The sequence below is a fragment of the Metarhizium acridum genome (assembly GCF_019434415.1).
Source record: "Metarhizium acridum strain ARSEF 324 chromosome Unknown scaffold_272, whole genome shotgun sequence".
NCBI classification, from domain to species: Eukaryota; Fungi; Ascomycota; class Sordariomycetes; order Hypocreales; family Clavicipitaceae; genus Metarhizium; species Metarhizium acridum.
Genome location: NW_027094024.1, coordinates 162,336 through 184,909, shown reverse-complemented (window position 1 = coordinate 184,909; position 22,574 = coordinate 162,336). Strand labels below are relative to the sequence as shown.

The window sequence follows — 22,574 nt, the reverse complement described above, 5'->3', positions numbered from 1 at the left end:
TTTCGGTATTGCGAACTTGTTATCGCTCTAAACTCGAGAACTATCAGTGCGATAGGGAAAAATTTATAAAGACGATCTAAACATACAGCGCTAAGAGAAATTCTGGGAGCACTCGCAGGTCGTGGTCAATGCAAACATCGGCGCAAATGTAATCTAGGAGCCCAGGACGAGTTGCCCTGACCCGCGAGATTTGTTCAACTACATCAACACTGGGTGCGTACTGTGAAAGAAATGTCAGTAATCTGATGAGCCCTATTTCAATATGGCTTCGTAAATTTCATCCTGAAAATTTCTAGATACGGTATAGTAAATAGCGATTGAAAATTGAATCCCTTCATCGTTTTTTCATATTCGACCAAGCCACTCAAAGTCTGAATGCCGTCAACTTCAGCAAGCGATATAAATTTCCCAGCCTCCGCGATCCCCTCAAATGTGCCCAAAGCAGAAACAACAACGTCTACTTGCACTGTTTCCGGCTACTTTGTGTTTTGGGACCGCTGCAAAGCTCACCTGGAGACCTGGACACCGACTTCATGGCGCTCGTCACCCGGGCGCCGCTTTTGTTCGACAGGGCGTAGTCTCAGACGACGGGGTTTCCTTTTTTTGACATATCGGTAAGCTACATATGACAATGCACCAAAAATAGTCAATGCCGCTGGAATCATTCGCAATGACTCATGTCAGTTACGATAGCATGCGCTTCCTGCAGGGGGGATACAAACCAGCACTTCCAATTACCATTCCAACCATGGCTGCAGGGGACTTCGTTAATGCGCCTGAAGATGTCATAGATGTCGAGGGGTTTTTGGTTGCAGTTATTACGGATGTTGACCATAGCCCCCTCTCACTGGAAATGTATAGACTTGAGCGTGTTATAGGAATGCCGCTTCCGGTGTAAACACCTGATATCGTCGTCTTGGATTGCCGATGAGATGTTGAAGAAGGAATGAAGGTCGTAATGGAATCTAACGTCATGGCATTGTCGGCTCGGGACCTTGCCGTAGTATAACGGTATATAGTGTCTGCTTTCGTGTCTGAATCGCAAATGAACAAGGAATACCCGTCAATATCGGGGCCACCACTGAAGATATCCGTCTTACAATATGGAGCGGCAGAGGCAACACTGGAAGGCGTAGAACTTAGCACATCACAGGTCGATAAATGGAGCTGCGAATGAAATAAGACAAGAAGCGAGACAAGAAGCGAAAACGGAGAGGGTGTCCAAACCAAAGCATGGCCGAGTTCGTTTCGACGCCCCCTGTTGCTGCCCTCTTGTCGAGACATGTCGTATGAAGAGAACACATCCCCCCTGTCGGGTTCCAACAACACCCAATGATACTGTTGACAGCATCTCTGGCGCATCTCTGACTTGGCTGACATTTGAGCGGGTAATCTGTCAAACGATCAGCACAAAGCACATTGTCTAGCCTCAGTTCAAATCCCTGTATCCTATGCGCACCAGCATTCCCCTCGATCCAACCGCATGTCTCTTCTATCACGCGCCGAATTTCTTGCCCGGGCAGTACAGATGCCATGATGGGAGAATATGGATGCAATTACTGTCTTCGGATCTGAAAGATTGAACATGGCGAGCTCATACTCGCAGTATGGGAAGTTCGCAGCCGCAAGACAGTTGGCTACTGCAGAGGTTATGAATACCTCTTATGATAGAAATATCTCTTTTCAAGTGTCTGGGGAGGGATGCAGGGTTGATCGAGAGGAGCCCTTATAGCAACCAGTGCGTGGCATTTGACAAAATATAAATTGATGGGTTCGTACAAGAGTCTTGTGTCCTTTTGTCTGTTTGCAAAACATTGGCCATACTTCATGTTTGCTTTGAGCTGCGAGGCGTCATACTTAGTCATATGCATCAGATCCGTTTGCTATTCCCTGGGCTGTTCAGTCAGTCACTGCCCAACCGCCCGTGAACAACGTCTACATCTTCGCGGTCAAATTCATTTTATGTGGTGAATATTGGGGCCGCTATGACAAGAATAATCAGCCCTAATAAAGCCAGCAGCTTCTCTCATCTTCACGTGTTTCACTGGCCTTGGCTCCAGGAATCGGTGATGTTTTAGTCCCCAGCTTGGCTGTCCTGGAAAACTGAGCAACACGAATAAGAGTACAACACAAACCGCTGGGCGCCTGGTTGACCGGAGTCTTCTTTGGTTGGCGACAAATAACTTGCCACTTTGCGTGGCCTCAACGGATATACGAGTCGATCCTTGCCTCGACAAAGGCTCGCCATGCCGCCGGAGAATTCATTTTTAGTCCCAGCGTGAGTCCAGGGGGGACCATGAAATCTGATCGAAACGGACAAGGCTGCTCCGATTATGACAAACCTCGTTGGTGGGGTGCAAACAACACACCCCGATTGATAGCTCCTAGCCACCAAATAACCCTGGCGTCACTCGACCACAAATTTTGCGAAACAGAAAACATTCAAACTTCCTAGAGGCCCTTTCCAACTGCTTCCTTGACCAGCTGAATGCTGATTGTGAAGAGTTGAGTATGAATGACTCCTCGCTTCCTACTTTCCTGACCATTCGTCCCGTCTCACAACTGAGCGGCTGGCCACCAGTAGAAGACACAAGCACGTTGGACTAAACCAGAACAGTACGATGCGCATGAGAGACCAGAACGAGAGAGATGTGGCAGAAACATTGACAGCTGTCTGATACCCAGAAAATGCTTGCTATTTCTCGTCATATAATGATCAACCTCAATGGCCGGCAGAGATACAACGAGGCGTCTGCTGGCTTCACAAGAGGCTAGCTCCGGTTGGACGCCCGGGCACACACCCCTGTGTACTCGGCCCGACAACGACTTGGAAGTTGCAAATAGTATTAAGGGAATAAATTCTAGCCCGGGCTTGCCGCGTCGAGTTACTGGCACTTATTATATTCTGTCTCAGTACTCCGTGTTGATAGCCATACCTTCTTCTCTCATATGCTGATAGAAAATGAGGACTGATTTTGGTGACATTGGTGTCCACAACGCTCAGAAATGTCTCTATATTCGATAGATTTTCCATCGTGCCACTCCGATGTGTTGGGGGCAAAGTTGCTGGGTCCAAGAGCGATTGCAAAGGGCATTGGGTTAGCTCCCTCCAATGCGAGGTTTGGCTAAAGTTTGATCTCCAAGTAGCGGAAACGGTTGCCCACTGGGCGAATATATTCTCTGGTGGAGTGTCTAGAGCTCCGCTGTTGGTGGCGATATTCAGTTGTTTGGTTTGACTTGCTTTTCCTTTTTGACGAGCGATGATTTAACTGCAAGTCAGAAGCCATCTCTTGCATGCAGCCCCAAACTGTGAAATTTAGGCTGCAGGCTGATGGGAAAGCGATTCACGGACACGAGCGGAACCGTCCGTTGATACCCTTGGACGGTGTAGATGTCTCTTGAGCTGTGCAGTCTCTCTATCTGCGATTCCCGAGCCACGATGGGATCCTGGACGTGGCCGGCGAACCAAGATTCGGCAGGGCGCAAGGCTAGACCGGGGTCAGTCATCTGGTCAAGCTCTTGACAGAACTACAGGGGTGTCAACACTGGCCAGCTGAAGCGACGGGCATGCCGTGGCACGTCAATGGATGTGGGAAAGGGGATGTGACCTGTCGCCCTTTGCCGGTCTGGAGATGCGCGCTCATAGCGGCGGTTGCCAACGCTCGGGCTACCATCCTGCCATGTGGAAGAAAGATTGCCTAGGGCGGTTTGTGGCCGAAGAGTCGAAAACCTCCCCTCTCTCACTCCTTGCCCAACTCGCGTTCCGAGCGTCCTCGTTCAAGAATTCTGAGTTGAGTGTTGTGGACGTCTCGAGAGCCTGGCTCAGGCGTTGAAGGTCCCCACGGCACCTGCAGAGCCGGTCAATGTGATTCGATTGGTGCCACAATTATTCAGGCATGTATTCCAAGTTCGAAGAGCCGGCAGTGCAACCACGCGCATGGAGTGTCTCGTCGATTTTGCTGAGTTTCGGCATGGTCGTCCCATCAGTCTGGCTCTAGATACACAAGGTAGTGTCGAGCAGTTCCTGCAGTCCGGAAGGCTATTAATGGGTGGAATGCCTTGGCATTGAGAGAAGGAACAAAGAATAGAAAATAAAATAAAAATAAAAATGGGTAGGTGCTTGAAGGTCATCACTTGGCCGGGGGCCGAAGTGCGGTGATGATCAGTCACAATTTGTCTTGTCAATTCCAAAGTCTAATGGCAGTACGGAGTCCCGACTACCCAGGTACCTAGGTAGTACTTTCGTTTTGGTACCTACTAGGTAGTAGTTATAGGTACCACGTAGGCTGAGACCGACGCTTGTCGAAATCAGGGAGGAGCGACCGGTTGGCAGATTGAGAGGCTCGCGATAACTGACATGATAGGGGCGGATTGCGACCACCATATCATCACACCACGGCATCCGAAACTACCACAGTCGGCGCGGATTTTGCGCGCAGGACCTAGGGTTCGTTCAGCAGCCATTTATACCGGGATCCACCTAGCAGCATCTGCCAAGTTCAATTGATACTTGAGATCTGGCTGGCTAGACAAGCGCGCGGTGCCTCGCCATGCCCGAAGCTTGGCTTCTGGCCAGCCGCAAATACCCTTGAGGAGAGTCATAGTGCCATTTACCCGCGGCGGCAGTTCCTACAAGGATTTGTCCCATCCTGATCAAGGGTCTTTCGGTGATGAAGATTAAGCCGGCCGTTACATCAGGTCCCATCGCTTACGACCGGGTCTCGGAGATCAACTCACAAAGAACATCAAGACGAGGAACCACAAGCATGTTGCCAACTTTCGCTTATAATTACTTTGCTTAGCACCAGTAGTTGACTCGAATAACCTGTGCCCCGACTCTTCACAGCTCATCTTAGGAAATGCGACTGGACGATGATGACCAGAAGGGCCCCCCTTCACTTGAAAGCGTCAAGATGACACTGCTTGCTCAAGTCACAAATCCTGGGCGGCCTGAACAGGTGGGGCTTCGATTAGTTTGACCTGATTGTGCTTCGTACAACCAGATCTACAGGTCGATGTGATGATGCAACTGAGTCCGAACGCTCCGTCAATTGTCGTTCAATGTCTCTCTCACCAGAGCCTCGGTCGCCCGTCACACTCATACACTGGCTGTCAGCTGGGCCACAGACTCCCAGGGAACAGCCACCCCCAAATCGCTTCGAGGACCCTTATGTATGTCTGGTAGGTAGACATAGATGCGGGCAACCAACCCTGCCTGCGTCTCCAGTTGTCGCCACCCCTGACCTGGTCGCCCTGTCAAGGCCAAAGTTTCCTGGACGCTGCCTGTTTGTGGCCACTGCTGGGCTAATTAACAATTATATGGAATCAGTCACTCTTCATGGCCCTGCCAATTTGTCTCATTCCATGCTGTGGTGGCATCAGCCTTGGCCAAATCTCGGCGGGTGAGAGGAAACAGGACAGTGAGCGGACGCTGTCCTTTGGCGAGGAACCAGATTACACAGCCAAGCGCTGTGTAATGCGACGCGGACATGTGCCACGTCGTTCTGCTATCAATGTTCGATGTCCTGTTCCATGATGCGATGTGCTTCGATTGACGAGGGCCAGAGTAGCTACCAATCCGTGAATACCGAGGATGCGTAGAGTAACAACACCGTCAGTTTTCCGTATGGAAAGTAAGACCCTTCAGTCGCTGTCAACGAGGATTACACATGAAGCGACAAGGCTGGTTGTGGTTGATCATATTGGTCGCTAGGCTTCCATCGCCTTGTTTCCGCGGCCCCAGCTTGGGGAAAAAAAAAAAAAAGAATGAAAGAAAACGAGCCGGTACATGTACATACGGAGTACATGGGCAGTGGATCAAAAGAAACACCACTCAGCATCCCGGAGGATGGATACTACTACCATCGTGGATCACCATGCAGCCACGGAACATGAAGATTGAAGGCTTCCGCGCGGCTGCCTCCCTGGCTCCCTCCCCACTGCTACTACTTGCCGCTCGAGCACCTCGCAGAGGCCTCGTGCCTGCGGTAACACAAACACACAACCATGGTTCCCAAGTTCGCCTACCTTCCCCCTGTCGCCTTCGGGTTACAACTCTCTGTTCGTCTCGTGTTTCATTCAGCAGACAAACAAGGCTGAAAACGCAGGGAGGGTAACTTGCAGGGGCGATGGATCTTGGCTCGGACCACGCTCCCATGTTTCCATGTTCCCATGTTCCCATGTTCCCATGTTCCCGGGTCCAGCCAGTCGATGCCACTCCATCTGGCTTCCGTCTGCAACCCACGAACTTGGGGACCTTTTATACGGACATGGGGCCAATCTGGAGCCCCCCCTAGTAGCAATACCTGTGTCTGCCATGCTTCACATGTATTTTGTGATTCACTTTTTTCACTGTCCTCCTCCCCCTACCCAGTTTCGCTCCCCCTGGTCTGAATCCATATCCGCCATTGTTCGCATCTCGCCCAGCCTGCTAGCTCCAATCGCAACCCGCCATCGAACCTGTCAATGTCTCTCTGGTTGCCGTATTTACATTCATCCAAGTCTAACGTTCAAGAAGTTTCACCGTACATCACTGCTCACACCCCCTCTGCCCTTCTGAGCCGTCCCACCAACCCCGTTCCAACTCTTGATATAGAGGCAGGCGGACATGAGAGTTTCGATGACACAAGACATAAAAGGATTATCGCGCCACTCTCTCGCCACTACATTCTCAGCAACTGGTATGGTATCTTATCCTGGAGCATATATCGATATCTCTTCGGCTCTAGCAGTAGCCAGCAACTTACAACCTTGATAGAAAAGAGCGTCTCTCAGATTTTATCATCTACCTGCCAGGGCTCCTTCTGCAACATTGAAGACGGTACAGAAGGCACGGCCTTGCTTTTGACACTTGCTTCTGAAGGGGAGCTCTCTCAACAATATATCTGCGTGTCACGCATGGTGCTTGGGTCTATTTGCTGTCTCAGCAGTGTGTTCTGCATATAACTATCCGATTCCCAGGGTGCAGGACTTTTTTTTTTCGGTTTTTCAGGTCCCTATTTCATCGGTCCGTGCGACGATACGACCACATACCACCTCACTCAACGGTTATGTGTATCGCTGGCACGAATCATTAGTTGTTCTAATTTAGGAAACATCATAATCCCTCCCTTCGACATGCCCAGACAATTTCAGCATGTAAGTTTGTACTCGGTATTTGCTCTCAACCAACGGTGATAAAAATGGGCACGGACTGACAAGACAAATCATCCCATAGCCCTTTCAGGAATCACAGTTTGATATCTTCGAGTGGTACCCGAGATTTCAGTCCTGTCACAGATTCTTCATTGAACATGCTCAGCACACCAATCCTGTACAGGCCGTAGCAGCCTTGGTAAATATCCAACTACCATTTGAAAAGATCTCCAATCAGAGTTCCGCCGCCACGCCAAGTCCTTCGTCTTCGTCAGGGGCAGGGCACGGAAATGTAGCCCTCGTACCCTTCATCAGACGACTGGTTGCCACCGGATTTGACACACCCTCCGTTCTGCATGGCTTTTTCGGCGACGATTGGTCTGCAGGAATAGGGCCTATTCACGAACAGGAGCGGAGAAACTACCTATTTGCTGCAAAGAGCGAGACATGGCTCAAAGTCAAGGCTGATTACGACATGGAAAATGGGCAGTCCGTTCCCTTCCTCCGCCCACTGCAAGGCGTTACCGAGAAGGAAATCGTTAACGCAGAAGCCAACTGGAGCGATTGGCTGGCAATGCAGGACTGGATGCTAGGACCGAGAGCACCGCCTGGGGAGAATGATTCCCATTCATCGAGGGGGTCTGGAGACTGAGGGGAAAGATTTCGGCCGGCTAAGAGTATTGCATTCTTGCTCCTATCTGGAAGCGACTCGGGTAGGATTTCTGGAAGCTACGTGGTAGAACTGTGCTATACGCTCTTTTTTTATTTGCTTACACCGCTTGCAATTGGCTCTCTTCTTTTTTTTTCTTCTTTTTTTTTTTTTTTGGCGGAGAGAGGCGCTATACCCCTTGGTCAAGCTGTTGAGCGTATGGGCATGTCCGATCTGTGCTCCACGAATTGTCTCTTACGACGACGTTTATCCTGTCGAAGGAGGAGCTTTTATTTGGGCACAGTATATCACAGTTCTCTTTACTAGTACACCACATCACTTCCACATACAATAATGATACGTTTAAAAGCGCGTAACTAGTTGCTCAGCTTGCTCTATTTTTAGCGGTTATTCGGTAACCTCAATGTGTCAAGTGTCGCATTATGTACAGACAGTCGCGATGTCAAGTCGTCAATATGAAGTGATGACGGTTTTTTTTTTTTTTGGGGGGGGGGGGGGGGGGGGGGGCAGAGAAGGGGGATCAAAAAGTACATGGCCGGTTGAAACGCCGCGTCAAGACAACACCATGGGCCTGAAATCGGCGCCGTTGTTGAACAAAAGATAAAAAATCAAGTAGCCATCCCCTGATTTCCTGCTGACGTCGGGAAACGAGTAAAGTCAAAAACAACCCCAAAACCATGAGGGCTAACTTATTCCCCTAACCGCACCAATGATGCAAATATGCCTTCTTTCCGTAGATAATGTCCGCCTAACGCCACACAGCCATAATCCAAAAACATAGATGGATTGCTCTTTCGTTCTTGCGTCGACCCTTTTCTCTTCCCCATTTCTCTCAAGTCAATTCCATATAATTCTGGCTATATGGGAGAGTGATTTTGGAATGTTGCCCAAGCCTGCAAAAAAAAGAAAAGAAAAGAAAACCGAAAGCTTGTACTATACTGGGAAGGTTTATACAAGAATGAACCAGAAAGGGAACTCTGGCTTCCATTCTAGGTAGGTTCGGAAGTTGCCAAGCTTGGGTCATGACAAGAAAATGCGAGAGGTCTTGATATTAGTAGGGAAGGTAATGTTCGAGGCTTAATTAAGGAAGCCTTTGCAAGCTGCGGTACCACAGAGGCATGGAATACGGTCCAGGCTGCCAATTTCTCGCTCGAATTTGTAGTCGTATGTCAATTCTTCATCTGTAGACAGTCATGTCAGCCACGTGGTTCTACATTAAACTCAGGCCACCTTGCTCTCCAAAGAAAGTTGCTTACTCATTGCAATGTCACGGAGGGCATATATGACGATTCTCTTGCTGCCTTCGACTTTGATAATCTTGGCTGTACAATTCGGCATACAGCTGTGATTGATGAACCGTGCAATGCCCCCCTTTTTGGTTGCATCAATGACAGTGTCGTCATCAATGCGGAAAAGGTAGCTACTCCCAATGCCGCTCTTGAGATAACGGTTCTCTCGAATTTCCGCGATTTGTTGACGGACTTCCTCACCAACGTACTCGATAATCATGTCGTCCTTGTTGATATTTTCCATGGCATAGAGGCCCCAATTGTGGATAGCAGATCGAGCAAACTTGACGGGCTTCTTTCGCTTCTTAAGCTGGTTGAACTTGAAGACATCAGAATCCTGCCCGAGCGTCTTCTTTTGGTCATTCAGATCAGCAACATAACGACGGTTTGTAGCCCGATTGGCACGTGAGTTGCCCTTGGCGATCTTCTCTGCTGCAATCTTGGCTGCTTCAGACGCAGCATGGACACTGTCTTTGCCATTCCTCTTGGACCGCGCCTGGCGTTCTTCTCTAGCCTTCTGCACTTTGATATGATGTGGCAGGTATTTTGACTTCTCAGAGTTAAGAATTTTCTTGACTCCTTCAGTACGCGCACAGCCTGTGGGATTTGGAACGTAGTATCCTCCGATAGATACTGGGTGATCGGAAGAGCTGCTCGTCGAGTTCAGCTCTCTGACACGGTTGCGCTTCCATAACCAGAGCTCTGCGTTTCCAACATCGGCAACGCTAAACTTCTTTTGCAGCTTAGCTAAATCAGGCTTGTCTTTAATGCCAAGAGCTATGTTTTGCAAAGCAGCAATATCGGGTTTACAATCGTCGGGCAATATGAGAGCGGCGGTGAGTGGTGTGGTAGAAAAAAGTCGCTCATCGTATTTGTCAATAGGTGCATCAGCTTGAGGAATGCTCTGCTCCTCCACCTTGGCAGGCAAAGGAAGCTCCTCGTCGCCTTCATCGCCGAGCTCTGCCTCTTGCTGCTGCTTCAGAGCTTCCTGCTCCTCCAAGAGTTGCTTCTTGGTTTTTTTCTTCGGCTTTACTGCCTTCTTCTTTACGCCCTTCAAAGTTTGAGGTACGGGTGTCTCCGGTCTGGACATACCACTGTCAAGGTCACCCAACAGATCAACATCAGCACCAATGTCTGTAGATGCCCCGCGTCCATCAATATCTGTGTCGATGCGGCTAATTTTGACACCAAATAGTTCTTCATCGGATTTCTTTTGTCGCTTAAAAGCCTTCTCGATAGAAGCTTCCAACTTCCTTTTCTTCAACGATGACCGATCTAATATAGCCAGGCTAGATTCTGTCATACTGTCGTCGTCTCCACCGCGACCCCAAGAGCCAAATTCGTCATCCGTGCTCATGCGACTTCGAGGTCGCGATTCAGGCTCTTCGGTGTCACTGAGCAGCCAGCGCTCTAGTGTCAGTATCATCATCGGACTCAAAGTCGCTGTCCAGACTCTTGAAACGATGGTGCAAGGAACGGAAAGCACTTCTCCCGGCAGACTGGCGCTTCCGTGAAAAGGGATCAACAAACATATTTCGGTGGCTGCCCTTAGCCTTGACTTTTCGTATCCGGGGCAGTGCTTTTGGTTCAAGACGTCCAGTTCGCCGTTCAATTGGATCCGCTCCTGAATTCGGTGTCCCAATCCTCGGGCTATTGCTATCGTTGTCTTCATCGTCATCAATCTGGTCCAGGTTGAATTTTCGTCTCTTGGCGACATGGTTGGATGGATTGAGGAAGTCAGAGAGGCATGGTGCGGCCACCTGTGTCCGAATATGCCGTATCAGGTGCTCCGTCATTTCTCGTCGAACCGCCTCGACGGCCTCGAAGACAGGATCAAAGTTCTTAGCTCTCTGCTTCTTTTCTTCTTCGAGGTCTGCTTCCTCTTCTCGTCGACGTCGTTTCATTTCCTCATGTCGTCGCCGTGCTAATAACTCTTGGTCCCGTTCCCTATCTCTTGGGGGCGGAGGAGAGGGACTGCGTCTGCGTTCAGAGTCCGCACCACGAGTTGGTCTCGGCAAGCAAAGCTGCATTGCCATATCATAGTTGAAGAATTCGGTATGATTGACGGCTCGGTAACATCGTTCTGCCTCTGACTTCCCCGTAAACGAGTTTCGAAAGACAACGTAGAAGCCGGTACGGTCGAGACGAATTTCTTCAAACCCGTAATTCTTTAATCGTTTTTTCATGTGCGGTACGATACTAGGCAATATCGGCACATCATCAGAAGAGATAAAAATATAAGGGTCATTCGCCAATTGATGTGAGATATTCTGCGGTTCAATGGGTACCTGTGGCCTGGCAGGCGGCGTTGGACTAGGTTGTGGTGGTACTATAGCAGGCGTTGGCCACGGTCCAGTTGGTCCTTTGGGTGCTGTCGGGGGAGGTCGCACGAAAGGCGCCGCTGGTGCTGAAGATTTTGGACCTGTTGGAGGTGCTTTAGAAGCGGCCTGATCCCTAGCCAACTTCTCCTTGTTATACTTCTCTCTCTCTCGTTTGAGATGTTCTTCAAGCATTCGTCGGCTCTTACGTCCCTCTGGATCATAGTCAACCTTGACCATGTCCGCATCGATTTTTATACCACGGGCTCGCACGGCACGGCGGGCGGCATCAATTGCGGAGACGGCTGGTCGTCCTGAGCGCTTAGAGTCACGATAGCGAATGGTCGCAAAACCAAGGTAGCTGCCTGTATCAGGATGCATTTTGTTGCTGCTTTCCGCAATTTCTCCAAATGTTGCAAAGACAGCCGTCACTTTATTGAAGGGAACCAGGGGATTGTACCGCGTCACGACGATCTGCGTCGGCGGGCCAGGTCCGATGGATGTCTTTACATCATACGGATAGGGTTTGAGGTTCTCTGGCGCAGGGCGCAATCGAGCTTTTGGTAGATAATAGTCGGTATTGATGTAGCCAAGCCGGCCCCCAGCCTTTTGCAAACGCGGGTCGGAAGGGGGAGCGTCATCGTTCTATCCAAGAAAGTTAGCCTACATTTACAGTGCCCGAAAGTGACGCCCCCCCTTTCACCCATGAGAATATTTAGTTATACATACCAATCCGAATTCTGTATATGTCGGTTTGGAACTTTTGCCAGCTCCTTTATTCCGTGCTCGATCGAGGATCGGATCATATGTACATATCAGGCCTTTGACAGATGGAAATGGATCTCGAGCCGACGGGCGATCAGTATGTTGGGTGCCGAATGAGCTCAGACCATTATCGTCTTGAGCAAGGCCTGCGGTATGAGTTTGTCCCGAGCCATGGTCGGCTGCCTCCAGTGGAGGCATATCTGGCTTTGAAGATGAGGGGACCGGTGAGTAGGACGATGAGTCCCGCGCGGTGAGAGGCGTCGTTCTTGCAGATATGTGAGATGAGGCCGTCGTTGTGGTTTGCCTTTGTGAGGCGCTAAAAATAGAGGGCGCAGAGCTCGTGTGCGAGCTGGCTGATCCAACAGTACTGGGTATATCTCCCAGAGGAGTGTCGTGATCGTCGTTTTGTGAGTGGGGGGCATCCGAAGGGATATTAGATTGTGACAGCCGAGCAAAACCGGTTGCATTCGAATTCACCGCGCCGGCAGCGGGATCTGAGCATGATTCGCTACCTTGGATGCTATTGTGCCGTGAACGCTCGCGATCTGCCCGGCCTTGGGCCTCTGCTCTCACTTTTGGAGCGTTTGGAAAGAACTGCGCGAAACTCACGCCTGGAGGCGGCCGAGTCATCGTGTCGATGCGCTCCTGTTATCTTTTGCACCGCAACCTGCTCATCATATCTCGCGTTTGATTCTAGGTCATTCACGGTACAAACGATTGTGGTGGGCGATGGTCTTCACACGCAGACCGTACGCGCTTCGCCGAGCCCACGCGACCGGAGGACAAGAGGGCGGGCAGCGGTGGGAAGGCGGGTAGATCCTCATTCACTGGCAGAGCAAGAACAGTCGCGCCAATGGAAAAGGGATAAGAGGACGAAGCAAACGTATGCGATCGTAGTGCAATATGTGCCGCGACAAAAGATCCGGATGTGAAGCGTGCACGTGTGAAAAATAAAAGGGACAGAACGGTGAGAGGTTCGACGTAGGTTGACACTTTCTTTCAGGGATGGTGGAACTGAATCCTTGTTGGTCCAGCCACAGGCTGGCAACATTACGGAGGCTCAGGAAGTACCGGATACCTTTGCGCGCACTCGGCGTAGCTTTAACGGAAATACTATTTATCCGGGATTGGTCGCTGGTTAAGCCACTCTGGCACTCTTGCCGGCAAAGCCTAGCCTAGCCCCCCCACCAAAGTTTATTCTGTACCTGCATTCTGCTTCACAGCCAAGCCAAATTTCCCACGCCCAGTAATGCCAATTTTAATTCAAAGTCGTCGAAAATAAAGGGGTGACGGGTGCAACACTAAAAGATGCAGCAATACCTGTGAACGTAGACTACGATTTTGGAGTGATAGCACCTATGCACAAGATTCAACAAAGAGGTACCTAGGTAGCTAAGACATGTGATTGCAGTGGTGACGGGGCAGGTAGAGATTAGTTACCTAAGTACCTACCTAGGTAGGTATGTACACACATGCATTTCCAGGAAGGTGAATTTGCCCATCGCGAAATATCCCATCATGCACTGTCATTTATTAGTGTACACTTACACAGGGGCAAATATACCTTGCCAAAGACCGATAGGTAGAATTTGCCTGGGTAACGTTGTGAAGATGGGCCGACATAGTTATTATGACTCACTTGGAAGATAGTACGCTTTTTTTTTCTTCTTTTGGGCAGGAAGAGAAAGAAGGGGTTGGGAAAGCCAAGTATTGGCTGGCACTTGAGAAGCTGGCCAGGTAGTGTCACAGTTATTGCCAAATTATTCGGACGTGAAGGTCTAAGATAGTGCTATACCCTATACTCCAACGTTCTTTGATTCATTACACAGGAAATCAAATCGTCAGCTTTAATTCAAATTCGTCTTCCTCATCATCGGATGGCAAAAATGGCTTTTGCAGCGGTGGCAAGTCCCCTTCATCCTCTTCATCAAAGATTGACATAAATTGTGGCCTTGATGATTCAGTGTTGCATGAAGTGACTTGACGGATCCGGGCTGGGGTAATAGTCAACTGGGAATCAAGCTCCTGTGGGACAGTGGGTTTAGGCTGTTGTCTCTGTCTGATGGACTGGCTATTACCGTGGGAATGGACCATGGAAGAAGCCGAACGCCCTTTATTGTATCCTAGGGTTGTTCGTGAAGCAGCCTCGCCTGTTGAGTTTCCAGTTCGAATTTGGCTTGGTGATGACTGGTCTGGCAGGCCTGGTCCCTGATATTATCCCCGACAATGGCCTTCGAGTTGTAGAGCTGCTTGAGGCAGGACGTGGGACATTGCCATTCTGCCTATCTGAACGCACTGCTAACATTGAGGCGGCTCGTCGCGCAGAGATAGAGGCAGGCTGTAACTGGGAACTTGTAGCTCTGGCCCTCCTCGATGATGAATCAGTCGCTGATTTGACTCTATCGCTTGAAACCGCAGTTGGCATTTGGTTATCCTCAATATCCTCCGGGTTCCAATCTATAGCATTGACCTCTTGAGCATTTCGTTCCTCGGCCTTTCGCAATACTGTTTCCATCTCCTTGTTGAATTTCTTTTCCATGCGAGAAACCCCGTTTTCCATCAATAGGATTATGGAAGTGCTGGTAATACCCCTTGAGAAGATTTCCTTTCTTTAAACCGTTGAATGTCAGACCTCCCGGAGGCAGCACGTCAGACTCATATGGCAGAGGGATTGCCCTCGGAGGAGCATATTCAGGCTCCGGAACTTCGTTGTCATCGGCATTGTCATGTTTATCATGCTCTATATTCAGTTTCATTGGTTGGGGATTCACCGGTTTTTGCTTGGTCTTCTGTCCACTGGTTTGCCTCGTCTGCGTCTTTTCAATTTCCCGAACAATATCTTTGACTCCAATAGTCTGGCCTGTTCTGGCTTTCGCATTTGTAGTCTTGTTTCCTAGTGGCGCACGAGCACGATTATCTGTTTAACAGAGATTAGCAAACCATATGGCGGATTCTTTTATCGAGGTGAATATAGCAACACGCACTCATCGGAGTTAACATTGTCTGGCGTTGGCCCGTCATTTTCCCCGTCATCAACCTATCCTTTCCTGCCAACTTAGCACCACCACCGAAGGCGATTTTATCCGCAAACGGCATGGGCGCATTCTCATCGCCTCGCCCGAAGTTTCCGGGCGTCTTGGGATATCTGGCGCCTGGTGTTTTTGGCTGCTGTTTTGTTGGACCTTGGTGGTGACTATGCACCAAATTCTCTTGGTCGCGATGTGCCGCCAACATGGTGGTTCCGCGGTGCCGAATGTCAATAATGCTGTAGATAACCTGTTATGGAGAGTGAAGGACCACGGGCAAGGACGCGATGATGCGTATTCGATCCCAGCAACAATAGGGGCTGGTCAGACAATCTCGGTGGTTAGTTCTGTCGTCTTAATTGTTTGGGCCCCGTCCTGAAATCCGAGCTCCTGTTGATTAACCTGGTCGCAAATAATGGTTGACCGGACAACAGGATGTTGCCTAGCGCGCCGTACTCTAGATGTCACGTAATACTCCGGCAATCCGGTCTGCACACTTGAGCGTGTGGGTCGCTGTTGACCAGTAATTTTCCAGTGCTTGGCTTTGCTGCTGGCCGCTGGCTATGGCACGTTGTACCGCCAGACCAAACCGTTGACTGGACATTTGGGCTTGACGGCACGCGTTCACAGGGGAGGTACAAGCATCGTTGGAGGGGCAGGCGGCCAGCTCTTGCGACTCCTTTACTCCGTACTCCGTAGTCTCAAAGCACAAACACTGGAACCCTATTTGCTCATCCCTTTTCTTTGATCTTGACCCAATCATCCAACCTGGCTGCATCATAAATCCTCCACAAACCGGTATTCATCTCCAGCTGAAATTCTACCTACCCGAGCTCGATTTTATAATACTTCCCGAAAATGGATCGCATTAAGGAGGTTCGTCTTTTCGTATTGTTATTCCTGCCTGTTCAGACAGCGTCCACTCTCTGTTTGTACCCCACTCAACACAGTGCTGTGTAGAGGGGTAAAATGCTTGGTCGTCCGACAAGGCGAACGACGCATCGTGGCTGATGATGGTGACAATCTAGAAAATGAACTCCCTCCGCCTCGAGGCTGACGAGGCTGCCGCAAAGGTGCAAGAACTTCAGGCCAAAGTCAAGGCTCTTGAGCAGGAAAACCTGGCCAAGGAACAGGAGATCACCTCTCTACAGCACAAGAACAACTTGCTTGAGGGCGAGGTGGAGAAGCTCGAAGCCGCCACGAAGGACTTCAAGAAGGCCGCTGATGAAGGCCAACAACACGGCACCCAGAACGAGACGCTGCAGCGACGACTCCAGCTGCTTGAGGAGGAAGCCGAAGAAGCCGACAAGACTTTGCGGGAAGCGAACGAGAAGTATGGAACATATCTCGACCTTTCCCTCCTTTTCCCCTTTCCCGGCGGCGGAGGTGTCTCACCGTTTCTTAGCAAGAGGCAAGTCTGATGCTAATCATTCCAAATCTATTAGGCTTCGACAGACCGATGTCAAGGCTGGACACTTTGAGCGCAAGGTGCAGGCCCTCGAACAAGAACGAGACCAATGGGAGCAGAAGTACGAGGAGATGGCGAAGAAGCACTCGACTCTGCAGAAGGAACTGGAGGAGCTTCAAAACGAGATTGGCAACATCTAACTTACAAGTTCGTAGAGAAATCAACCACCCATTTACTGCAACGTGGTTGTTCCGAGTCTAGCCAGTACGACCTAGGCGAAGCAAGGCACCAGAGGTTATCGATGTTATTATTTTTGACGCGAATATTTTCTTTTGTTGCGAGAAAAGCGAATCACCTAGCAGCAGTATATACCATCTCTTCTACTAATTGGAGCTTCCTCGATCCATGGGGTATCTATTCTCCCATAATATTTAAATAGCTTCACCTGCTTCATAATGCCCATTTTGCTGCTCGGCTTTCTTCTACTCTCTCCGTGATTTGCTTTTTGCTTTTTGCTTTCTATCTGTCAATTGTCGTTCAATCTTTGATTCGTACCGAAACTTCTTCTTCTTCTTCTTCTTCTGCCATGATGGTTTCTTCTTATCCTTGGCCTCGGCTTCTTTCTTTTCTGCTTCCTCCCGTTTTCGGCGAGCCTCTTCCTCAGCCTCATCATCGATTTCATCTGGTCTGCTTAATCCATCTCGTGAGACTGAAACTGATTCAACCTTGACAGTAGTATACCTGTCCTCATCAATGTATTCTTCCTCGTGATCGATAATGCTCAAGTCTGGCTTGTCCGGGAAGCCATCCCATTCGTGCACATCCTCCCCAGATTCTTCTCCCTCATCGATCTGCGAAGATACAGCCCCAGACTCACGAAGTATTCTATTTACAGCCTCAACATGTTCAGCAACTTCTCGTCGTCTGTCTTCTCGTATCTGCGGAAGCAAGTGGATTAGTGCCTTCGCAAAGCCAATGTACTGCCCATAGAGGCTCGTCAGCGGATGCGCACCTGTTTCCGCGTTTCCAATTTTTCCTGGCGAGCCTTCTTGGCAGCCTCCTCTTGCGCATGCTTTATTCTCTGCTGCTTGCGCTTGTGAAAACCGGTAAGAAATTCTGTGCGGGCGTCGTCGTCGAACGAGATCTCTTCAATAGTCGACGTAGTTTTCCGTTTCTTACTCGGGGGTGGTAGAATGCTCTTTTTCGGTCTCGGTTTGGCGAACATTCTGGCAATTCGAAATCTTCCAGTCTTGAATGAAGCACCTGTACTGCTAATATGATACAAAGAAGGTCGGATTGTTGCGTATGGTCACGTATTTTTTTTTTTTTTACACCAAGGAGCACCTTGACACTTCCCACAGTGACAGGGTCCACTAGCCGCCTACTGTGGCTCTTGTGCTTGACAAAAGATTCCGGTGGACATTGTACCAGTTCAATGACCTTACGTAATGCACTGGATTTCCAGTACCATCACGGTCGCACGGCAGGCGGCTGCCTGTCTGTCATGTTAACGGAGGAGCTTGATACAGCTCATTGAAGATACGACAAGTGGTCAGCCGCGCATCGCTATAGTCACCATGCGTTTCCAGATTTTTGCCAGCGCTTTAGCGCTACCAGGAGCAGCGTCTGCTTTCTCAGATTCTTCACCATGGGTGCTATTTTCGAGTTCAAAGTGAGCCCTGCGCGAGCATCGTCCTTTGGCCGACGACGGCTTGACTGATGATTCGATTAGGATTTCGCAACCGTCCAATACGAACCAGATGCAAACGAGTTCCGAAGTTATAAAATTCACCAAAAAAGTACTCGACGAATGTCCTACCGACCAATACCTGATCGTGACACAACCCGGTATCAATGCTGCGGATCTTACCCAGAGCGATTGTTTGATGCCCCATGTCTGCAAGACTGTCGAATCCTCTCGGGTCAAGGGGAAGTACACCGTGGCCGAGGTTATAGGAGACGTTACAGAAGCCAAATTTGATGAGTACATCAAGGTAGCGTGCAGGAAGAAGGGAAAGGCTGCCCATGTGAAGTCAGTTCAGCTGAGCTCGTTATCACCAGCTGCCAGGGCTCAGGATCTCGCCAGCAATGGTAAGTTGGTTCTCGAGGAAGACGAGGCCACACATGTGTGCATTCATGCTGATGGAGTTGTAGATGTATCACTCACTGCTGAGCTGAAAGCAGTCACAGCCGCTGACAGCTACACCGTCCTGCTCTACGCAACCCCCCGCGAACCGCTGTACGAGTCGGACTTCATCGAGCCCGTGCATATGGGTATGAAGCGAGATGCGAATAGCGCTCCCCTACCTCAGCAAAACAACGACACGGAATTCAACAAGTTGCCCCTGTTTGAGAAATATCAATTTTTCACTCCTGGTAAGCTATTGCTGCTACCCGTTTACGACAAAGCTCCCCTGACTAATGACGTCAGGTATCTTCATGGGCCTTGTTGTCGCCATTGTTCTTCTTTCCATTCTCGGGGCTGGTATCAGAGGTCTTGCCAGCCTCGAGGTCTCGTACGGTGCTTTCGACAAGGAGATGGGCCCCGCAGCCCAGAAGAAGCAGCAGTAATGTGTTGAGGCGATGCCATCATGCTTTGTACGTTGTTGAACCGAGTTGTTCTGTAGCATATACATATCAAATACGGAGTTTAAGGGCTGGTTTACTGAAGAAAGCTGCGGGCTTGTGGCGTGAAGTATTCCTGCTGTTGTCAAATAGCGCAGGATGTCGCTCGAGTAGAGTATAGTTTATACATTGTATGGTCAAAGAGCCCAGAAACTGCCTTTCCTGCTGCGACAAAAATATTCCATTCAAGCAAATCCGCGAAACAGACGTGCGTAAAACTCCCCTACGCCATCCCAGTAAATCTCATTGAACCGCCCCTGATTCCACCCTATACCGTCAACCCAAGCCTTCCTGCCTATAATCTGCTTTCTTTCAGTCTCGCATCTAAACCATATGGCTTGGCAGCAAAAAGTTGGCAATGCCCTCCTTCACGGCGTACTCGTGTCCACAATTGGCGCACACCAACTTCCCCTCTGACATTTGCGTCTCCAGCAACAAGTGGTGCAAATCTCTCAACGTCTTCTCATCAGCCTGCAGCTCCTCCGCGGTAGGAGGCTGCTCAGGAAGGGCAGGGAAGCCGAGCTATCACTTCAGTCAATAAAACCCATCCCCGTCTACCGCTAGTAAACCAAGTCTCACAACGGCCAGCCGATACCAAAATACCCCACAGCAGCTGATATTTTTTTGCTTTTGAAAAAAAAGAGAGAGAGCAACGTACTTCAGATGACGTAGTTCGTAATGCGGCCCAGTCCAGTCTGGGCAGCACATTGATAATCATATCGGGATTGAGTTCGATTTCATCCTGAACGAGTTCGGCGTCCTTGGGGTGAAGAGGATATGAGTCGGAGGAGCTTTTGCATGCCTTGGCGGCGCATGTCAGGAAGTTGAGGCTGAGGACCTTCATTTTCAAGTCCCGTATAAATGACTGACCGACGACGTTCGTTTTTGTTTCCAACGTATCCGTTTTCCGGTATTCAAAGTCTTCAGAAAGGGTAGGGATGCGTGTCAACGTCGTGCCTCAAGATGAACTTACAACTTGTTTTCAAGCGGTTGCAGATTCGGCTGCTGCTGCAAAAGTGGCCCCACGTGACAGGGATGGGGGTGGTGTGCGCTTGATACGCGACATGATTTATCACATATTGGACTCGACATCTCGCCAGCATGCTCGGCTTCAACAACCAATTGTAGTTCAATCGGATTTCGGTTCTTTATTCCATCATATGTTTGGTCCATGTTGAGAAATTAATGACAGTTGTTCTGTACCAATTTGAGAAACCATATCCTTGTATTGTTACATGTTCTACATGTTAACGAGACGCCGACACAGGAAAGCTTGGATATATTAAGCAGTCAACTTTTCCGTGTAGCCTCTGTTGGAAGATTTACGAAGGCGGATGTAGAACACTGCAGCAGAAACCACAAACCCAAACAATCCCACCTTCTGCAAGAGTGACCATCCTTCAGCGGGGCTGTTTCCTTCGATAGCGTCGTTTTCGACGGGCGCAACGCCGTCGGCCCAGCCAGCCGAGCCGTGGAGGCCTGATTATTTCCACACGTATCAGCACCGGCTACGGGCGAATTGAGGATAGTTTGGTTTTGTGAAGCTTCGATACAAAGGATCTTAAAGCTCAACGTGAATACCTTCAGGCGGGACCTCGAGCTCGCCGCTCTTGGCGATCTTTACAGTCTGAACAGGCTTGTCGCCTGCCGAGGTCTCGATATTCTCAATCTTCTCGACGATATCGTAGCCTTCAAGCACCTCGCCGAAAACGACGTGTCGGCCATCAAGCCAACTATGGAATTGATTAGTTATTTGTTCGTCCTGCCAACGAATGGCGAATATCGGAAATGCCTGCTTACGCGGTGACGACGGTGGTGATGAAGAATTGAGAGCCGTTGGTGTCGGGACCAGCGTTGGCCATGGAGAGGAGACCCTTCTTGGTATGCTTGAGCTTGAAGTTCTCATCCTCGAACTTTGCGCCATAGACTGCGAGAAGTTGCGAGTTAGTCAATTGATCAAGCCATGGAGCTGTATTGGATTTACAATGGCCAAGAATACTCACTAGACTTGCCACCAGTGCCGTCGCCCTTGGTAAAGTCACCACCCTGGATCATGAACTCCTTGATAACACGGTGGAACGTAGAATCCTGGTAGCCAAACCCCTTTTCCCCGGTAGCCAAAGCACGGAAGTTCTCAGCCGTCTTAGGGACAGTCTTCCCGTACAATCCCATGACAATACGACCCAATGGCTTGTCACCATGCTCAATATCGAAGTAGACCTTGTGGGTGATCTTGGGGCCTTTTGCCGCCTCGGCGGTCTGGGAGAAAAGGACCAGGCCAACTCCAATGAGGAGGGCGAAGGAGACGAGACGCCTCAGGTTAAACATATTGCGTGTAAAAAGCCGACCTCTGCAGTCGAAGGGAGAAAAGATACGTGACGCAAAAAAGATGGCGGGTGTATCTCTCAGTATGCTGTTAAAGAATTGGAATATCAGCGTATACTGCGCGATGGTTGGGTATATCTTGCCGTGAGATGTAGAGAAGAGGATGATGAGGGAGAGAGGAAGACTGGAAGGCTGGACTGAGGGACACCTAAGCTCTATGCTCGATGAGTGCGTTTCAAGATTCCCCGCTGCAGCAGCGTAGGGAGGTCCATGCATAGGGGGCCCACAGCGCTGCGACTGTTCTACATGTACTTGACGGTTCAGGTCTCAAGTCCTGGTTGCGTTGGCGAAAACAGCAGGTGGCGTTGCACGGCCTGGTAGGTAGTACTTCGATTGTGCTTGGGATTTGATAGCAGCTGGGGCTAGAGCCTCTTTCCACTCCGTACTCCGTACGGATGTCACCTTTGATCTCGAAGACACCTTGTAACTTAGCAGTTGACTCCATCACTCACTCCACAGTCAGTGGTTAGCCAAACTGCGGCAGCACCACGCCGGAGGCTTGGTACCAGCAGGAGGTCAATTCGATCTGCTGAACGACGCTAGGGAACGACGCTGGGATCGGTAAGGCAAAATTCTAACTAGTAGTTGCGACATATTCGTCCCCTCTTAATCAGTACATAAATTCGATGTTAATGTTGACTCGGAACCGTCGTGGCAAACCAGATGCAACACGCCAGTACAACTCGCTCCGCCCAAGGTTACTTTAAGCCCTCAAGCCAAAGTCTCCAGGTGTTTCGACGGACACCTTCCTATCAAGTTACTACGCATTTAAAATTTAGTGCCAATTGAGCCAAGTGACAACACAGCTCATTTCAATTTCGATAACAAGGCCATAATATCCACGACTCCATACGCAGAACAGCAACATTGAGGCTCTGGGGCTTGGTTGAATTTCGGCTTACCTACTTAAGTAAGTACGACGGCGTCTTACTAGAAACGGAGGGCCACCCTGGA

At 49.8% G+C, this 22,574-nt stretch overlaps 10 protein-coding genes across 12 annotated transcripts; 4 read left to right on the top strand and 6 right to left on the bottom strand.

The window, feature by feature from the left end:
* Positions 1 to 250: 250 nt before the first annotated feature.
* J3458_012833 (uncharacterized protein) lies at positions 251 to 4,312 on the bottom strand. 2 transcript variants are annotated; one of them, XM_066120146.1, is made up of 3 exons: positions 1,228 to 1,679; positions 723 to 1,123; positions 251 to 655 (listed from the first exon to the last, which is right to left on the bottom strand). In XM_066120146.1, the coding sequence occupies exons 1-3, from the start codon at positions 1,533 to 1,535 to the stop codon at positions 507 to 509; spliced, it is 858 nt and encodes a 285-aa protein (XP_065974781.1). In that variant the 5' UTR covers positions 1,536 to 1,679; the 3' UTR covers positions 251 to 506. The 2 variants fall into 2 exon arrangements, with proteins under 2 accessions (XP_065974781.1, XP_065974780.1); XM_066120145.1 differs by having other exon boundaries at positions 251 to 1,393; positions 1,660 to 4,312.
* Positions 4,313 to 6,465: 2,153 nt separating this feature from the next.
* On the top strand, positions 6,466 to 6,945 carry J3458_012832 (uncharacterized protein; the record flags this gene model as incomplete). Its single annotated transcript, XM_066120144.1, has 1 exon — positions 6,466 to 6,945. One exon carries the CDS (start codon positions 6,466 to 6,468, stop codon positions 6,943 to 6,945), a length of 480 nt encoding a protein of 159 aa, XP_065974779.1.
* A 171-nt stretch (positions 6,946 to 7,116) lies between these two features.
* Positions 7,117 to 7,786, top strand: J3458_012831 (uncharacterized protein; the record flags this gene model as incomplete). Its single annotated transcript, XM_007810562.1, has 2 exons — positions 7,117 to 7,137; positions 7,217 to 7,786. 2 exons carry the CDS (start codon positions 7,117 to 7,119, stop codon positions 7,784 to 7,786), a joined length of 591 nt encoding a protein of 196 aa, XP_007808753.1.
* Positions 7,787 to 8,881: 1,095 nt separating this feature from the next.
* Positions 8,882 to 10,810, bottom strand: SET1 (histone methyltransferase set1; the record flags this gene model as incomplete). The annotated part of the gene is made up of 2 exons (XM_066120143.1): positions 8,882 to 8,985; positions 9,061 to 10,810. 2 exons carry the CDS (start codon positions 10,808 to 10,810, stop codon positions 8,882 to 8,884), a joined length of 1,854 nt encoding a protein of 617 aa, XP_065974778.1.
* A 2,652-nt stretch (positions 10,811 to 13,462) lies between these two features.
* J3458_012829 (uncharacterized protein) lies at positions 13,463 to 15,555 on the bottom strand. The gene is made up of 3 exons (XM_007810564.2): positions 15,161 to 15,555; positions 13,816 to 15,093; positions 13,463 to 13,699 (listed from the first exon to the last, which is right to left on the bottom strand). Exons 1-2 carry the CDS (start codon positions 15,408 to 15,410, stop codon positions 14,612 to 14,614), a joined length of 732 nt encoding a protein of 243 aa, XP_007808755.2. The 5' UTR covers positions 15,411 to 15,555; the 3' UTR covers positions 13,463 to 13,699; positions 13,816 to 14,611.
* Positions 15,556 to 16,060: 505 nt separating this feature from the next.
* J3458_012828 (uncharacterized protein) lies at positions 16,061 to 16,810 on the top strand (the record flags this gene model as incomplete). Its single annotated transcript, XM_007810565.2, has 3 exons — positions 16,061 to 16,078; positions 16,231 to 16,535; positions 16,648 to 16,810. 3 exons carry the CDS (start codon positions 16,061 to 16,063, stop codon positions 16,808 to 16,810), a joined length of 486 nt encoding a protein of 161 aa, XP_007808756.2.
* A 282-nt stretch (positions 16,811 to 17,092) lies between these two features.
* On the bottom strand, positions 17,093 to 17,835 carry J3458_012827 (uncharacterized protein; the record flags this gene model as incomplete). The annotated part of the gene is made up of 2 exons (XM_007810566.1): positions 17,093 to 17,548; positions 17,623 to 17,835. The coding sequence occupies 2 exons, from the start codon at positions 17,833 to 17,835 to the stop codon at positions 17,093 to 17,095; spliced, it is 669 nt and encodes a 222-aa protein (XP_007808757.1).
* A 287-nt stretch (positions 17,836 to 18,122) lies between these two features.
* J3458_012826 (uncharacterized protein) lies at positions 18,123 to 20,189 on the top strand. The gene is made up of 4 exons (XM_066120142.1): positions 18,123 to 18,282; positions 18,343 to 18,701; positions 18,765 to 18,986; positions 19,042 to 20,189. The coding sequence occupies exons 1-4, from the start codon at positions 18,188 to 18,190 to the stop codon at positions 19,179 to 19,181; spliced, it is 816 nt and encodes a 271-aa protein (XP_065974777.1). The 5' UTR covers positions 18,123 to 18,187; the 3' UTR covers positions 19,182 to 20,189.
* RMT1 (type I protein arginine N-methyltransferase Rmt1) lies at positions 19,560 to 20,079 on the bottom strand (the record flags this gene model as incomplete). The annotated part of the gene is made up of 2 exons (XM_007810568.1): positions 19,560 to 19,757; positions 19,894 to 20,079. 2 exons carry the CDS (start codon positions 20,077 to 20,079, stop codon positions 19,560 to 19,562), a joined length of 384 nt encoding a protein of 127 aa, XP_007808759.1.
* CPR2 (Peptidyl-prolyl cis-trans isomerase B) lies at positions 20,181 to 21,953 on the bottom strand. 2 transcript variants are annotated; one of them, XM_066120141.1, is made up of 4 exons: positions 21,239 to 21,953; positions 21,036 to 21,162; positions 20,817 to 20,968; positions 20,181 to 20,714 (listed from the first exon to the last, which is right to left on the bottom strand). In XM_066120141.1, the coding sequence occupies exons 1-4, from the start codon at positions 21,834 to 21,836 to the stop codon at positions 20,518 to 20,520; spliced, it is 1,074 nt and encodes a 357-aa protein (XP_065974776.1). In that variant the 5' UTR covers positions 21,837 to 21,953; the 3' UTR covers positions 20,181 to 20,517. The 2 variants fall into 2 exon arrangements, with proteins under 2 accessions (XP_065974776.1, XP_007808760.1); XM_007810569.2 differs by having other exon boundaries at positions 20,181 to 20,968.
* Between the last annotated feature and the right edge of the window lie 621 nt (positions 21,954 to 22,574).